General features: G+C 44.1%; 1 protein-coding gene across 4 annotated transcripts in view; it reads right to left on the minus strand.

Moving 5' to 3' along the window:
• The window catches only part of ST6GALNAC3 (ST6 N-acetylgalactosaminide alpha-2,6-sialyltransferase 3), a 576,955-nt gene that overhangs the window by 203,946 nt on the left and 355,142 nt on the right, over positions 1–17,867 (minus strand). For all 4 annotated transcript variants that reach the window (XM_044004647.1, XM_044004645.1, XM_044004648.1 and 1 more), the window contains exon 3: positions 1,245–1,654. In XM_044004647.1, coding sequence (XP_043860582.1) covers positions 1,245–1,654 — 410 coding nt within the window. The remainder of the gene's footprint in view (positions 1–1,244; positions 1,655–17,867) is intronic.

Consider the following 17,867-nt stretch of genomic DNA (forward strand, 5'->3'; position numbering starts at 1 on the left):
CCCACTCCAGAAGAGAGAATCACTACACAGAGATGATCAATGTGGTCTTCAGGAGCAAGGAACTGCTGAAGATTTGAAGATTGGCCAACTAGCACTCTGTACAGGTGGAGTTCATAGAGCTCATATCAGTTGGTGCCTGAGTATGGCCACTGAGAGAGATGCAGGACGCTGATGTGATCTGTGGTGGTATTTGGGAAAGCTCTGAGAAAATGGATCGAAAGCCAGCCCTGAAGCCAGGGAGAGCCGGGTCAAGTCCCACCTGTGACACACACACAAGCTAAATGATCCTAAGCAAATCACTTCACCTCTCTAAGATTCAAGTTTCATAGATAGTACCTCAACCTGCATCGGTAGAAGTGTTCTCATTGGGAATTCCTTCTACTAATGAAAGCATAGACCCATTCCCTCTCTCTATGCCTGATGTGCATTTAGGATCATGGGAGGAGACCTAGACTGTCTTACTACATGGAAGAAGGCACCAGGTTCAGCTGCTCCATGCAAGACCGAAGCCTTGTGGAAGCTTCCACAAGCCCTGTGGAAGTACCCATAGCAGAAGACCTTTGACCAGAGTGTGAAGAGGAAGGGGAGCCCCATCTCTCACAAATGACCTGGCCTGGTCCCTGGGCCACCAAGTACTGAAGGCATTTTTCCTTTATCACTCTGCATTTCAATAAGGAATTCTGCCCTTTGTTCAGGATCTTGCAGACCATTTGCATGCAGGGAGTTACTCAACCTTGTTAGAAAATCAATACACTGCTCTGTTGGTAGCCTCCGTAAAAGTTTCTCCTGGTTTCTAGAAGAAGTTAGATCCATTTATCACCATCCGGGACTCCTCCAACATTGCTGTGCTTCTGAATATTCTTGTTTGGGCCTCCCACTTCAGCTAAAACTCTAATTCAATCAATAGCAAATTGAAGTGCAAGGGGGAGCTCTAAAGATGTCTCAGGAAAGCATCCATGTTTTTTAGGCCCCAGGCCAATCAAAACGGAAGGAACAGAAGGTAGCGTAGGTGGGATAAATGGGGCCTGGCTGCTGGCTCATCAAGTACTCATAACAGTCAAAAACATGTAACAATCAACTTGAAAAATCATCGGGTGCTCATTTGATAGCTGGCATGTGAAGGGCCCTTCCCCCAGCTAGGATGTGACACGCAAGGCACAAAGGGGGGGGGGGCAGAGGAGAGGCGGGGGTGAGGAGGGAGGGAGGCAAGGAGAGGTGGGGGGGCGGGCAGAGGCAGGGCTTACCGGTCTTTCCCCGTCTCCTTCTTAAAAACCCCATCGCAGTAACTCATGCGCTTCTCCGTGGTCACGTAGATCTGGGCCCCCGGGTAGATGTCGGCTGCTTTCCTCAGCATGTTGTAGACGATGCCGTTGCCATCCTTCCTCATGTTGCGGAAAGGTCCCCAGATCACGTAGATGGTGGAGTTGGTTTCTTTGAAAAAGTAGTCGGGATTCTTAAGCAGGAGGGGGACGCTGGTGTGGGACACCACGCGCAGCATCGTCTTGCGGCCCACGTCCTCCTCGTAGCCCTTGGTGGGGGCGTTATTCATCCTCCAAATGCAGGAGGACGCGTCTATCTCCGTGCCCACCTTCTGGCCGACCATCTGACCAGAATTGGAAACGATGGCGCAGAGATCGCAGTCAAGTCGCAAAGGCTGCCAAGGAGGAGGAGGAAGAAAGAGAGAAGCATTAATGAGTGACCTTCACACCCTCCCACTGCTCGGAAGAGGAGAGTGGCCTCTTGGGCTCCTTAGGGGGGCTCTGCAATTCGGCCTCTGTCCTTGGTGAAAGTTACATCTGGGCAGGAGGCGAGTCCAGCAACAGTGCCAGGCACTACCGCACATCAATTAAAGCTGAAAATGTGTCTCTTTAAGGGCGGGTCTCTGCCCAGAGGATGGATAGCTACAGCTGGAGTCAAGAAATCTTGGGTCCAAATTCCTCCCCTGATACTCACTCTATAGAATCAGAGACTGAGCCAGGCTTCAGGTATCCCATCTGTAAAACGGAGATGGGGGCTCCAGTCTCAGTTCTGTTATTGCCTGTGTAAGGGGCTACAAGTCTAGCTAGTCTGTCTAAAATATCTCATGCATGGTCGCCAATAAATCATAAGCTTTAGCAAGAGTTAGACTTTTAAGCATTTATTAAGGAGAATAAGAATTTGGTGAAGAGAGAGAGAAAGGCCTAGATTCAGCTATCTATCTCGGGAAGCTACAATTCTCCTGCTCCGCTCTCCAGGAGAGTCCTGGCAAAAGAGAATGAGAGAGCCAGCCTCACCCTTTCTTCCTCCCACAAGCAAACTTCACTTCCTGACACCAAAGAAAAGCCCCGTGGCTTGCCCTCAGACCTTTTCCTCATGGCGGAGCTTTCCTACGCTAGCTCTCCAGGAGGTGGTGTCATTTTAATCGTTACACCTGCCTCTCTGAGACTCAATTTCCTCATCTGTAAAATGAGCCGTTTGGATCAGAAGCCTTACAAGGTTCCTCACAGCTCTATACCTATGGTCCTAGTCTCTTGTCTCAGGGAGTTCTTGTGAGATTCAAGTAAGATGGCTCTATGGTATTCCTCATGGATGTACAGCTGAAAAAGGTAAATGCAGCCAGGCACTGATGGAATATTTTTGTTTATTTTTATGAATAGATCATTCTAAATAATTTGATTTTAAGTACAAAGAGTTTCCCAAAGCAGCAGTTTCTCCATAATCCAAAGCAGGTGAGTACCGTTCTTACACACAATGCTGATCAATGATCAAGTCTGTTAAAACCTTGACTTCATGTGGCCCTTGGAGTCATGTTCTTCTCAATAGCTAGGAATAGTCTGGTGCAGGTATTCCACTGAAACCAGCCTGGGAGAAGGCATTCTAAAATCAGTCCAGGTCAGTTTTCCCCTCTCTGACACTTGTAATGAATGGCAGACATAGGAAAGCCAAGCGTTAAATCATTCAACCTCCCCTGGAATCTCAGAGCCAGAAGATGATGTGTATCTACAGAAAACCTCTCCTAATGCTTCTCCGTGAAAATCAGAATGGTTTCTTTTCCAGCCTTTGCAGGGCCATCCTTAATCTTCACTGCATCCCACAGCAGCAAGTTAATTAAAAATAATGTATTAAAAAGGATGATATAACCTCCTAAAACTAATTTGCAGATTGAATGCTATACCAATCAAACTACCAAGGGGATACTTTATAAAGCCAGACACAATAATAACAAAATCCAACTGGAGGAACAAAAGGTCTAAGATCTCAAGGGAAATAATGAAAAAAGTAGGAACAAAAGAGGACTAGCTCTTCCAGACATCAAATTCTATCATAAAGCAGCATTCGCCAACACTCTCTGGTACTGATTTTTTAAAAAAATAATTTTTAAAAAAATAAAATGGAGATGAGTAGAGCTGATTAGCAAAGCAAGAATCAGAAACAACCAAAATGTACAACTTGGATAAACTTCAGCATAAATTACTTGGGGGGGGAGGGAGAAAACTCACTATCTGATCTACTAGGAAAACTGGAAAACAGTTTGGCAAAGATTATGTTTCAACAAATATCTTACACAATATACCACAACAACTTAAAAGGGATATGAGGCTAAAATATTAAAGATCACACTGTATAAAATTTGTTTCATTTTAGTTTGGTTTTTTTTGTGGGGCAATGAGGGTTAAGTCACTTGCCAAGGGTCCCACAGCTAGTAAGTGTCAAGTGTCTGAGGTCACATTTGAACTCAGGTCCTCCTGAATCCAGGGTTGGTGCTTTACCCACTGCACCATCTAGCTGCCCCCAACACCATATAAAATTAAAAGAGAACCAGGTGAGGCAGTATGTGTCATAGGCAGGATTTGAATCTAGGACTTTCTGACCTTGAGTGCAAACCCCCATCCACCAAGCCACATTGCCTTCTCAAAAACAAAGAGATTATTTTTTAATGTATTGAGTACCTCATGTGTAGAGCACTCTATGATTGGTCAACTCTCCATCTTTCCTTTGTGGTAGTGGGAGGTCTGGACATGAGATTTCATCAGGGTGGGGAACTGCCTTACTGTGGAAACTCCCAATCACCAATGATGTAGAGGCAGCAGTGACTCCAGAACTTAGTTATGAGAGTCGTTTAGAGCACTGAGCAGGGAAAGGACTTGAGCAGTTCACACTGCCAGTACTTGTCAAAGTCATAACTTGAATCCAGATCTCCTTGGCTGCAAGACCAGCTGTCTAGACATCATGATCCCCCTTCAGTACAATGGGAGGCATTTTCAGCACAGTAAGAGAAAAAATAGGCTCTGAGAAAATACTCAGAAATAATGCATTAGGGTGGCAGCTAGGTGGCCCAGTGGATAGAGCACTGGTCCTGGATTCAGGAGGACATGAGTTCAAATCTGACCTCAGTCACTTGACACACTTACTAGCTGTGTGACCCTGGGCAAGTCACTTAACCCCAATTGCCTCACCAAAAAAAAAGAAAAAAAGAAATAATGCATTACAGTGAGGACAGAAATATGGATCAGTGAATGATCATCAGGAGAATTCTTCCAGTTTACAGATTGGTACGTTGAGGATGATGGGCCACGGAAGCCCTCAACCCTAACCACTGAACTGATCGGTCATAGATTGTTCACAACGTCTCTTAAATACCCCGACCGCTTGATGCGCTCTGAACCTTGAGAGATGGACATGCACTGTCCTTGCAGCTGCAGCTCAGGCCCTGTACCAACAGCTAAGGAAGGAAATAAAGCCACAAAACCATTTCAGCTAAATTGGGGACCCTGCATCGCTCCTAGAAAAGGCCGTGTGTCAAAGCACATGAGGTTATTTCGTTAATCCATCCATCAAACTGCATGTGATTCTTAAATACTGAGAGTCAGTTTTGCTCTAATGAGTGTTTAGAAAACACACGTTTGTACCAGCACGATTGGTATGTTGGGAAATGTTTTGAGTATAATTAGAAAGAACAGGAATGTTGAAAACTGACCCACTGGTCAGCAGCCTGAGCTGCAGCCCCGCCCACGCCGACTTGCACAAGCACATTTCAGCCCTTTTTCAGGTGAAAGGGCCATGTTTATTTATTGCACAGGTTCTGCAGCAGTAGCGTCTCTGGGCCCAGAGAACTGGTCCACAGCATCCTTCCCTCTTCCCCTGTGGCTGCTGAGCTTAGGCAGCCTGGGACAGGCCAGCATTGGTTCAAGGTCAAGGAGGAGGCCTTTATTTATTGAAGTATTTCTGGATTCCTTACCCATCTAACATGTTTAAACTACCCTCCATTTTGATCTTTGATGTGTTACTGATGACATTTTTGAGCACTGTGCCCATCGCCATTTTGCCCTCAAGCTCGGTGATTTTTGCTGTGAGAACGCAGAGGTATAGCAGGACTGCCTGGATGACAGTGTTCCAGAGGCTAATATTCATGGAAAGCATTTCCCCTTCAATGACATGAGCCTCTGTTAAGTTGTGATACTTCCTCAGTACCCAAAACCCACTGGGCAGGGCCTTCAGCGATCGATGAAGAGATACCTGGGCTCTGAGCCCAGCTCCATCACTTACTAGCCAGGTTTTCTCCTCAAGCAAAATGAGGCTTGAGATAGCCCGCCCCTCACAGGGCTGTTGGGAGCATCTGAATGGATGGGCAGGTAAGTGGCCCTGGAGAGAGTTCAATGGACCCGGAGGTAGGAAGAACTGGGGGTCATTCCCTAGGCATTTATTAAGCACCTCGTGCATGGCAGCCACTGTGCCAAACCCCAGGGATACAAAGAAAGGCAAAAGAAAGTCTCTGACCTCATGGAGCTTATGATCTAACAGGGGAGACAGCAGGCACACACATGTGTTCAAACAAGCCATACACAGCATAAATAAACATAATAATGACCAGGGGAGGTGCTGGAATGAAGAGGGGTGTTCAAGGGCCCCTGTAGAAGGTGGGGTTTTAGCTGGGATTTGAAGGAGGCTGGGGAGGTCAGTGTTCAGAGCAGAGGAGGGAGAGTGTGACAGCCAGAGACAGTTGCTGCAGTCGAGTGACGGACACAGTCTGGAGGCTGGGGCACCTGGACAAAGAGTGCATGGGGTGGGAGTAAATTAGAAAGGGGGAGCAGGTTACAAAGGACTGCGATTTTTGCATTTGATCCTGGGGCTGATGGAGAACCACTAGATAGAATTGAATATTGGGGCAGGGGTGACATGGTCAGACCAACTCTTGAGGAAAATCACTGGTGGGAGGGTGGAGGATGCATTGAAGCGGGGAGAGACCTGAGGCAGGCAGACCCCGCAGCAGCTACTGCAATAGTCCAGGTGGTTGGACTATTGAGGTGATGAGGACTTGCAATGTCAAAATCAATAGGCCTTGGCAACATAGTAGATAAGTTGAGTCAAGGCGAGAGATAGTAGGGAGTTGAGGATTCTACCCTAAGTTTTGAGCCAAGGGGATGAGAGGATGAGGGTGCTGCCCACAGTAAGAGGGAAGTTGGGGCAGGGGGAGGACAGAGGGCTCAGCTTTGGACTGTTGACTTTAAGATGTATACTGGGCATCCATTTTGGAGATGTGTGAGAGGCAGCTAGAGATGAGACTGGAGATCAGCAGAGAAGTCAAGGCAGGAAACATACAGTTGCAAATCATCAGCATAGAGATGATAATAAAATCCACAGGAACTGATCAGATCAAAAAGTGAAGTAGTATATAGCAGGAAAAAAAGGCCCTGGGTAGAGTCCTATAGGTGGCTTACCCTGGATGAAGATCCAGCAAAGGAGACAGAGAATTGGTCAGATGTCAGGAGAACCAGAAGGGAGGGATACACTGAAAACTTAGAGAAGAGAGTATCAAGGAGGGGACAATGCCCAACATTGTCCAAGACTATAGAGTCATGGAGAAGGAGGGTGGAGAGAAGGCCGCTGGGTCTTATGTTTAGATGATCCCTTCGGAGAGAGAAGTTTTGTTGGAATGATTTGGTCAGGAGCTAGTGTAAGGAGTTAAGAAGAGAATGAAAGGAGGGAATATGGGGGCATCTATTAGAGACAGACTGTTCAGGAAGTTTAGCCACAAAGGGCAGAAGAGATAGAGGATCACAATTAAGGGGGATGGAAGGACCAATATAGGATTTTAATTTTATTTTGTTTTATTTTTGTGAGGCAATGAGGGTTAAGTGACTTTCCCAGGGTCACACAGCTAGTAAGCATCAAGTGTCTGAGGCTGGATTTGAACTCAGGTCCTCCTGAATCCAGGGTCGGTGCTTTATCCACTGTGCCACCAGCTGCCCTCCAATAGAGGATGTTTGAAGATGGGGGAGCCATGAGCATGTTTTCAGGCAGTAGCGGAGGAGCCAGTAGGCTGGGAAAGATGGAAAGTGAGAGAGTGAGGATAGGACAATGGGATGCAATGGGATTGCTTGTCTGTGTCAAGAAGAAGAGTCACTCTGTGGGAGATGGGGTGAGGGAGGAGATAGAGACACACCCATGTGTGACTAAGCACCAAGCTGTCTTGTGTCGGGGGACGGGCTCAGTGTGACATTAGGTGCTCATTCACTTTGCTTTTGGAGCAAGTGTTGAGACCGGAGGTCCAACTTTGGCTCCAGCCACTTAGTCGCTGTGTGGCCCTTAAGGTAAATCACTTAAAGGCTTTCTGGCTTCAGCGTCTTCTTCTATAAAATGGTGAGATCAGGAATACCTACCTCCCAGAGTTGTGAGGAGCAAGCCCTACTCTACTAGTAAAGTGCCCTACCAACCTTAAAGCACCATGTAATGCTAACTGTTGTTAAAACATTGCAAAATAGAATGTGTTCTATAAATGCCCACAGTGCATCACAAAACCAGACTTCTTTTAGAAGTGCCGCTCTTTTTTCACATATATAGAGAATGCGGTCAAATTTATAAAAATACAAGTCATTCCCCAAATGATAAATGGTCAAAGGATATGAACAGGCAGCTTTCAGACTAAGGTATAATCATAAAAAAATGCTCTAGATCACTATTGATCAGAGAAATGCAAATTCAAACAACTCTGAGGTATCACCTCACACCTATCAGAGTGGCAAAAATAACAAAAATGGAAAATATTGGGTTTTGGAGGGGATGTGAGAAAGTTGGGAAACTCATCCACTGTTGGTATCGTGAAAAGATCCAACCATACCAGAGAGCAATTTGGAACTATGCCCAAAGGGCTATAAAACTGTGTATACCCTTTGACCCAGCAATACCACTGCTAGATTTATATCCCGAAGACATCCCAAAAAAGAGAAAAAAAACTATTTATACAAAAATATTTCTAGTAGCTCTTTTTGTGGTGTCTACAAACTTGAAATCAAAGGAATACCCATCAATTGGCGAATGGCTAAACAAGCTGTGGTAAGTGATTGTAATGGGAATATTACTGAGTTATAAGAAATGACAAGCAGGATGATTTCAGAAAGGCCTGGAAAGACTTGAATGAACTGATGTACAGTGAAGTGAGCAGAACCACAAGAACATGGTACACAGAGGCAGCCATATTATTGGATGAAGAACTGTAAAAGACTTAGCTCTTCTCAGCAATTATCCAAGACAATCCCAAAGCACTACTGATAAAGCAGACTCTCCACCTCCAAAAAAAGAACTGATATTGATGGAACAGACTGAAGCAGGCTATTGTTCACTTTCATTTTTTTCTTTTATTCAAGTGTTCTCTGTACAAATGACTAATAAGGTCATGTTTTACATAATCACACATGTATAGCCCACATCTGATTGCTTACTGCCTCAGGAAGGGGGAAGGGAGGGAGGAAGGAGGGATAAAAATTGGAGCTCAAATAGAAATAAAAGTATTTCTTATTTTTTTAAAGTTCCACCTGACTCAAGAACAGTTCTGAAGGAAGGCAGCTGGCATGCAGCTGGCGCTCCTGGGACCGGTGGTCAGGAGGGATGCTTAGATTAGGGACTTTCAGGGAAGGAGACCAGAGGCCCTGAAGCCTCCTCTTGAGACTGTGCTACACTGCCCCATTGGAGAAGGTCCCTAGGTAGGAGTTTCTCACTTATCCGGGCTGTATTCAACCCGTTCTCAAATCGAGGTCTAAGAGCTATGCGAATCCATGCCTGATTTAACACCATGCCCATCACATCGCAGCCACCAACTAGATGCCTAGTCCTTCAATGTGTGGCAAAAAAACTGCTACAGTCCCAGGAAGCCACTTTTCTGCTTTACAAAAACAAGTCTGTTGGATGCAGTCTCCAGTGTAAAAAAGGGCCTGCCAGTTAGCACTAATGTGCCCAGTGTAGAAATTTTCACTAGCCGCCGTAATGGCCAACCTGCTCATTAGAGAGGATCAGCTGTAAGGAGGCAGAATTCCACTAATAGGAGTCAGCACTGCCATTTCATCTGATAACCCTAACCCTGAAAGTGACCAATGAAGTGACCAGTCTGCTTGGCAAGCACAGATTGCGGTGCCACGGCTGGGCAGATCTGGAGGGCAGAATCGGATAAACAACTGGAGGGCATGCTGGAGGAACAGCAGGCAGGCTCCTCCTCTCTGGAATAGGAGCTGCAGATGCAACCGCCTCCGAGACAGCTGATGGATGGCTGAGCCAGGGCAGAGTTCCCTCTACCAAATTCAGCTTGACTGCACAGTCCTCAGGAGCCTTCCTTTCCTGGCTCTATCCAGGAATCAGCTCACTCCTTGCCTCTGCTTCTTAGGCTCCCTCTCTTCCTTTGATTGATCAATCTGCATTCATTTATTAAGTGCTGACTAACTGGGGATTCAGTGGAAAACTGGAAGATTCCTTCCCCGGAGAAGTTACATTATATGAGGGGAAAGGTATATCTATAGGTCTATAGAAAATCACTGCGGGGTAGTGGGGCAGGAGTGGCACTCACACACTGGGAGCTCTGATAGACAAAGTAATCAAGCATCTTTCAAGCCCACACTATGTATCAGTACCTGTGCTAAGCACTGGTGATACCAATGTAGGCAAGCATTGGCAAGCCCTGCCTTCAGGGAGGGCATTCACGTGCAAGAAGACAATGGACAAGGAGCAGCAGGGAAAGGGAGCCAGCTGGGAAAGGCAGCCTGTGGTGAGGATGGCCAGGGAGGAGGCACCCTGGCTCTGGGCAGGAGAAAGTGGCAGAATTCTCACCCAATGGATGGAGCCCAGCATCCCAGGCACTTTGCCCAAAGTTCTGGTGAGGACAGAGAAGAATTATGATCAGAGGCAGGGGGATACATGTGGAAGGCAGAGCTTGTGCTGTGGCAGAGTTATGAAGGACATTAGTGACTAAAAGAGACACAGATGGAACAGGTGCATTCCTGGCTGTGAAACACCAGGGCAAAGGGCCTGAAACAGAAGCTAGAGGCTCATTGGTGAAGAATGGACTGTTTAGGTGGACCCACAAGATACATCATGAGACTAATATCTACCAAGGCTCAAAAAGGGGCCCCAAACAAAGTCTTTGAAGGCTAAGGGGAGAAGCTTACTCCTTAGAGAACTAGGAACCCACTAGAATATATTGAGTAGAAGAGTGAAAGGAGGAGGCCCAATTCTGACTGATTGATTGGCTGATAGACGGACGGGCAAAGGGATGGAGCAGTCCCACTGCAGTTTGCTGACATGCTGATTTGAATCGACACAGATGAAGCTAAAGACAGTAACCGCCTGGTTTGCCATTTAGCTTCAGAAATCTTCCCTAAAACCAGACCTATTTGGATGTCTATTGACAATCACAGAGTATATATAGGGAGCACAAAGTGATGGCTCGGTTCCATAAATAAATGATTATTGTGCCTTTTTGAATACTCCTGAAAACTCTAGTAAGCATGAAGAGCAAAGAATTCTGGAACATTTCAGATTCACTGGGTCCACACGCTCTCCCAGCTCCTTTGTAGTTTATCTCAATTTCATCTTTGGGGTTAATTGTTGCATCCTTGATTGTGACTTTCTCCTTTGAAAATGTCTTCCTGTTTCTTGAACCCATCTCAACTCTGTGATTTGGCGGTCTTCTTTGGAAATTTATTCTCCAGGTTTCTAGCGCACTGAGGAAGACAAATGTGCCCTTTTCTGGATGGAGTCCCTTCCTCTCCTGAGAATTTTGGAGAGAGCTATCGAGCTCATCTTGATTTTGAGTCCTCCTTTTTCTTATTTTCCTTTTCTATTTTCACTAAAAAATATAACCTTCTCTTCCTTTACTTTCACCCACTTAGAAACATCTTCAAACCAGGGAGTTCAACAAAGTTGATCTATACCATCTCTAGGGCAATTGCGTCCCTGTGATGGAAAGCCAACGGATATCAACCCCTTCTTTTATTTAAGGTCTAAGTATTGATATTCACTAACACTCTTACTTTTGATTTACTGTCTTCCATCCCTCAGGAGAAGTAGTCTAACGTTCTGCTGTAGGCACAGCTGGCTGTAAGCACTCCAATGATGAGATTCAGGGGCTAGGTAGCAACCATCACCCTCCTGCTGACATCCTGCCTAGCCTTCGAGGGCAAGATCGAAGTCCTTGACTCTGAAAACGTATCCCTGATTCCCTTTGAGGGAGCTCATCCTGCAGGAGAGCTCAGAGTTGCATGTACACCCACTGTGTAGTACTTATCACGAGTCTGCTTTCTCATGACCAGCCCAGGTAAGCACAAAGAAACTCATGAACCAATCGATCAACAAGTATTTCATAATAAACCACTATTTGTCACATTGTATAGAGTAATCAATAAGAAGCAGTCTTGAATCCCAGAAGACCTGAGTTCAAGTCCCACCTTGGGCATACACTGGCTGTATGACCCTGGCAAGCTGCTGACCTCCCAGAGCTGTAGGCAACATAAGACTCTCAGTTATGGGGCAGCTTCCTTACCTGGGAGTTCTTCATAATAATGACATCAACCCAGTCCCTAGAACTATGTGCTAGGCACTGTGCTAGGAGGTGGGGATCATGATTGCAGTGATAAGAAAGAAGAGGATAATAGAGCTACTATTTATATAACCCTAAGGTTTGCGAAACACTTTATATGTATCATCTCATCTGATCCTCACGACAGCCCTGTGACACAGGAGCTATCCTTCTTCCCATGTTAAAAATGAAGAAACTAAGGCCAAGAAAAGGTTTGATGATTGGCCCAGCATCACACAACTGATAAGAGACTGAGGCAGGATTCAAACTCTGGTCTCCCTGACTTTGAGTCCAACACTCTATCCACTGTACCACTGAGGCACCTAAATGCAAAGCAAAGTGGCCAATTGATGTTCAGTTCTTGGACTGCAAGCTACAGAAGACAAAAAATGGTAGCCCCTTCCATTTCTAGAGTGGTGGTGGGAGGAGGGGGTGGGAAAGGATGCTGTGGGTACTGAGAATTGCAGCATTTTGACTCTTAGTCATCCTTAAGGGAGTTGTCCATACTCGAGATGTGAGTCCCTGCTCAGTGGTCAAAAAACAGGCATGTGCCTGGAATGTGAGCCTTGACATCCTTGTTATAAGCACAACAAAACATTAAAGAGGGGGGAGAACTAAATGGAAACAGGACTCAGGTTTGTTTTTCCTGGAGAGGCGAATGACAGAGTAATTTTACGTCATGTTCAAAGGGAACAAGACATCATTTCATGGGCACTTGGTCTTCTTGAGTCAACATTCATGACAAGCATTTGAAAAAGGCCACCATGGACGTCATTGCAGAATTAAAAAAATAACAAAGGAGCTACACTGGCTGGTCTTTGGGAGACAGTGCCAAGCTCCGAACGCCCCCAATATTGTCAATCGATCTTCCAGTTCTGTGCTATGGCAGCCAGGATTGCCCAGCCATAGTTTTCAGAGAATTCCTGCAGAGGTCACCCAAGAGGCAGTACAAAAGAGATAGCATGGCTGGCACAGGCAGCCTGGACTCACTGGAGCCCTTCAAGCGGAGCCCGGTGGGTGCCTGTCCAGTTGTCTAGGGGATGTAGTGGGCTCTCCCTCTTCACTCTTTTTTTTTTTTTTGCAGGGCAATGAGAGTTAAGTAACTTGCCCAGGGTCACACAGATAGTAAGTATCAAGTGTCTGAGGTCGGATTTGAACTCAGGTCCTCCTGAATCCAAGGCTAGTGCTCTCTCCACTGCACCACCTAGCTGCCCCTTCACTGTGACTTCTTGGTGTCCTTCAAGACTGCTCCACAGGATGCTCTCAGAAAAACCTGGAAAGACTCACATGAACTGATGTGAAGTGAAACGTCCTATATGCAAAGTAACAGCAATATTGTCAGATGAGCAGCTGTGAATGACTTGGCTATTTTCAGCACTACAAAGATCCAAGACAACTCTGAGGGACTTAGGATGGAAAATGCTATCCATCCCCAGAGAAAGAACTGATGGTGTCTGAATACAGATTTGAAGCATGATTTTTTTACCTTAATTTATTTTCCTTGAGCTGTTTTTGTCTATTTTTCTTTTATAACATGACTACTATGAAAATGTTTTACATGACTACACATGCATAACCTATATTGAATTGCTTGACTTCTCAAGGTGGGGGGGAGGGAGAGAGGAAGGGAAATAATTTGGAACTCAAGAGTTTTTAAAATGAATGTTAAAAAGTGTTTTTACATGTAATTGGAGAAAAACAAAATTAAAAAATAAAAAAAAAACATTAACAGAGGGAGGAGGGAGGGAGGGAGACAGAGAGAGAGAAGACTCTGCTCAACTATCCCCTTCTGCCGGCCATGCCTGGTGTCCCCAGCCTCCCGTGCCTAACCCTCTAAAGTTCTTTACCATCTGCTCTCTCTGTATCTTGCATCTATTTGTGCACCTCCCCCACCCCAGTCTCCTCCATCAGAATGGACATTCCTTGAAGGCAAGGGCTCAGTGCAGTACACATAATAAATGCTTAAATAAATTAAAAAAACTGATAGATAGATAGATAGATAAATAAATGAATAGATAAATAGATATATTATAGATATGTATATATAAATAAATAAAAGTGTTTGTTTGTAGATCAATCAACTTGTCTTTCCTTCTAAAATGAGAGGATTAGACTACAGTAGGAATTCTTAGCCAAAGGTCTGCAAACTTATTTTAACGACTGCCATTCCCCATAATTGTCTCCTTTCTGATACTCTGAATTTTGTTTTATGCATTAAAACATTATTCTTACCAGGAGTCCAAGGGCTTCACCTTGCTTTATCACACAAAACATTTAGAGCCCCTGGTTTAGGTGAACTAGAAGCTCTCTCCCAGCTCTAGACCTAAGTTCCTCTTACCAGACGGGCTCTAGGACCCGTTCAAATGGGAAATCATAGTGCCTTCATTGTGGAGAAAAAGAAGCACAAAGGATGAAATCAAAGGGATTCCTGATGAGAACAGGGGGGAGGAGGATCAAGTAACAATGCCTGCTCAGGCATCTTGCTTTACATAAATCTGCTTTACCCTGAGAGTGAGACTCTTTCTTAAGCAATGAGATCAGTGTCTCCGTCTGAAAAATTTCACTGTGCCTGATAAGATTTTTCTCACCTTGTTTCCAGAGCTGAACGGGCCATTGTCCGCGTGTCTGGACTATCCTAATAGTTAAAAGGTTAAACCGCTTTGCTGGCTGATTTCAAGTCCTTGGGAATTGGCCTTATCAAGAGAATGCAAAGTAACTCACTTTAGCCACCTCTGGGGATAACTCTGCTTTCCATATTTAAGATTCCTGGACATTATCTGGCCTTGATACTATGGGAGAATTACCTAGACTTTTACAGACACCCAAATTGTTATGTAGATTGCAAACCGGGAGCATTTACTGACAAGCTCAGGGAAGCATGTCTTTTGTGAAAAATGCTAGAGAGGGCTTTGCCTTCTACAGAGGCTTGGTGGAAGGAAGTACAAGGTTCTTTCATACTACTGCCAAAAAAAAAAAAAAAAAGTGTGCTATCTTTGGGTAATGTAGACTGGAGAGGTTTTACAACTAGTTGGTTTTGCTCTGCCTTGGTAAAAACAATTTGCATTTTCCCCTGTGTGACCCCCAAACAATCTTCCATCAAATATTCAATAACTCCCCCCCTTCTTAAGTGGGAAAATAGCAAAAGACAAATGAAGTCTTTGCTCCTCTTCTTCAAGTCTCACCCTTTGTTGAGATTGACTCACATTTTCCCCTTTCTTTTCATCTAACAAGATAGTTGAAGAACTTGGTGGGTAAATTTATGCATCAAAAGGAAAGTTGTGAGAATGGTTCAAGTCTCATTGCTAGTGAAGATGGCTTCATTCTCCAGTCCCCTGAAATTCTCAGAGTTTCTCATCCCTCCAGTGGAAACTCTTCAGGATTCAATTTGGCTATGAAATCGACAAATTGTCCTATCTGCTTTGAATGATATATTAGAACAATTGCCAAATACTTACATTTTAATCTGCAAGGAAAATGAAATATTTGACCTTTCTTTTTTCTGAAAAAGCTTACAGACAATAGAATGGATAATTAAAAAAAAAAAACTATGAATTAAAACTTGCAAAACAGTCTGGTTTTCCCAGCAAAGAAGAATGGTGGTCCTTTTTTTTTTTAAAAAAAAAAGGTCACTTGTCAGTCAGTACTAGTTATTAAATCTCCACATTTATCACTAATGTGGTTCTACAGAAAACGAAGGTCAAACCATTAAATAATGAAACAGTCAGGATTAGAAAAGGTCACCAGGAACTTTAGTACAATTTACCAGAAGCTACTAATTTTACATTCAAGGAATGAGTAGAAAGATGCAGGGACTGAACACAACCATAGCCAAGCCATCCTTCTGCCCACCTCAACCCCAAGCTAATAAGGCATCTTGATTTATCTAAAATGAAACTTGCCAAATCTGAACAAATAAAAATAAAAAACACAACCAGGAGCTTTGATAAATATTTTAGAATGAAAATTATGTTTTAGCTGAACTAACTTAAATAATTAAACATTTAAAAATTCTTAATAAAAAAAAAATTCCACCACCTCACAGGTCGTTTGCATTCCAATCACCAGAATGCAATTTTGAAAATTGGAGATAGGGCACTCTGGGCACCTTCAAAGCTCTACAGGACAATTAGCCAGTCGCCACACACTAATTTAGTACTTTAATGTTGAAACAAATCAGATCTTTGCTTGTAATCATCCAATTTGAATGAATTTGAACAAAGCAGGTTGAACAATGCTCCAGAGAGACACTCTTCATCCTGCTCTCATGGATTCCTCCCTTACTGCTGAATGTCTTCAGAGTTTTAGTTTGAGAAGATTCAACATGTATAATGACGCCATTGGGGAATCGATTTCGCCTTTATTCTTCCCAATGTTCTTTTGAGGTCTTTCAAATGAAAGGTACAAAAGAGGCATTAGCAATCTGGCATTGTTTTTATTGCTTTACAGAGAAAAAAATGTATTTTAATTTTCCCCGTGTTTCAGGAACGATTCAGCAAGCTGTTTCATCTACAGTCGAGTCACTTTCTGCAGACCGCTAATGGTGAGCAAGGAATTCAGGAGATTGTTCTAGAGAGAAACCGAGAGGTTTCCACAAAGCCAGGTGGGCAAGCCTTTGTGTGCTTGTCCGAAAGCCCAGATCCCCCAGTTGCCTTCGCTTTCAGAAGCAGCATGTATAAATCACAAGGTACAAGGGGCGAACACACACACACAAAGCTGAAATTAATAACGTAGGTTTGGCTTGCCTGGATCTCTCTCTGCATTTCTATGTTGGTATCTTGCCTTGTGGCATTACATCCTGGTCACAAAACAAAGTGGAAAATTGTGAAATCACGAATGCCAGAAGATGATTCTAAAATGGACAAAGAAAAGATATGGCTGTTGTATTCTCTCTTCTTTAGGACTCGCTCTGGAGAAATGACTGTGGATTAAGAACAGTGGGGATGTTTCAAAGGAGAGCAACTTGCTGTAATAGAATTCAGATACAGAACAAAGTGATCTCAACCCCCAAAAGGTTTTTCTACCAAGGGCTGGTTTATCAGTCTTCATGCCCAGGATTGGAATACCAGGGACCTCAGAAGTCACTGAGACTTAGATAGGCATAGGGGCCGCTAAACCACACATAAGGATCTCTGCTTTCTGCATATTGACTTGGAAAAACACGTTGATGTCTTTCTTTTCTATTATTAATATATCAATACATTAAAATCAGGTTGGAAGGACGTCTGAGGGTGCTTCTAGCCACATTCAGGAGCATTGTGGGCCCTTGACAGCTGCCGGGTGTTTGACACTGCTGTTCTAAACTGCCCCCAACACACGTTTTAGAGACAAGGAAACAGGCCTAGGGAGGGGGATAACTTGCCCAAGGTCACACAGCTTGGAATTGGCAGAGATAGAACATAAGCCCCAACCCTTGTTCTAAAAAGAGGACTTATTGATGTCTCTTTTTTATATCACTCTAATTTCACCGAAGTATTCCTCCCCCTGACCCTTGTAGAGCTCTAGACATGCCATAAGACAGTCATTCGTAAACATAAGAAGAAAAGAGTCAGAATAACTTATCAATTCATCAGAAAAGCATGAAATTATCTTCAGGGAACAACACTTGTGGCCTTGCCACCTCTGTGAAAGGAGGCACCAACATCTGATCTCCTTTAATTTCTTTAGAGCCGTGTTTGTTCTTGACCATTTTGCAACATGCAATTTTGATTTTTGACTTTTGGTTGTTGTTTCCATTTACATTTGTTGAATTCATTGTGTATATTGTTTTCTTGACTCTGCTTAATTAACCCTGTATCAGTTCACATAGATCTTTCCATATGTCTCTGTGTTCATCACATTTGTCATTTTGTATAGTAGAGAAATAATCCATAGCATTCATGTATGGCAAGTTGTTTAAACATTCCCCAAGTCCATGGCCATCTACACTGTTTCCAATTCTTTGCTATCACAAAAGAGTGTTTCTACTGTGAGGACCAATTTTTAATTGGGGAGTGCTAGCTAAGCAGCTCGCCGCTATATTGGGGCAAGGAAGGAAACTGGCAGCTTC

Source organism: Dromiciops gliroides, chromosome 4 (genome assembly GCF_019393635.1).
Source record: "Dromiciops gliroides isolate mDroGli1 chromosome 4, mDroGli1.pri, whole genome shotgun sequence".
Lineage (NCBI taxonomy): Eukaryota > Metazoa > Chordata > Mammalia > Microbiotheria > Microbiotheriidae > Dromiciops > Dromiciops gliroides.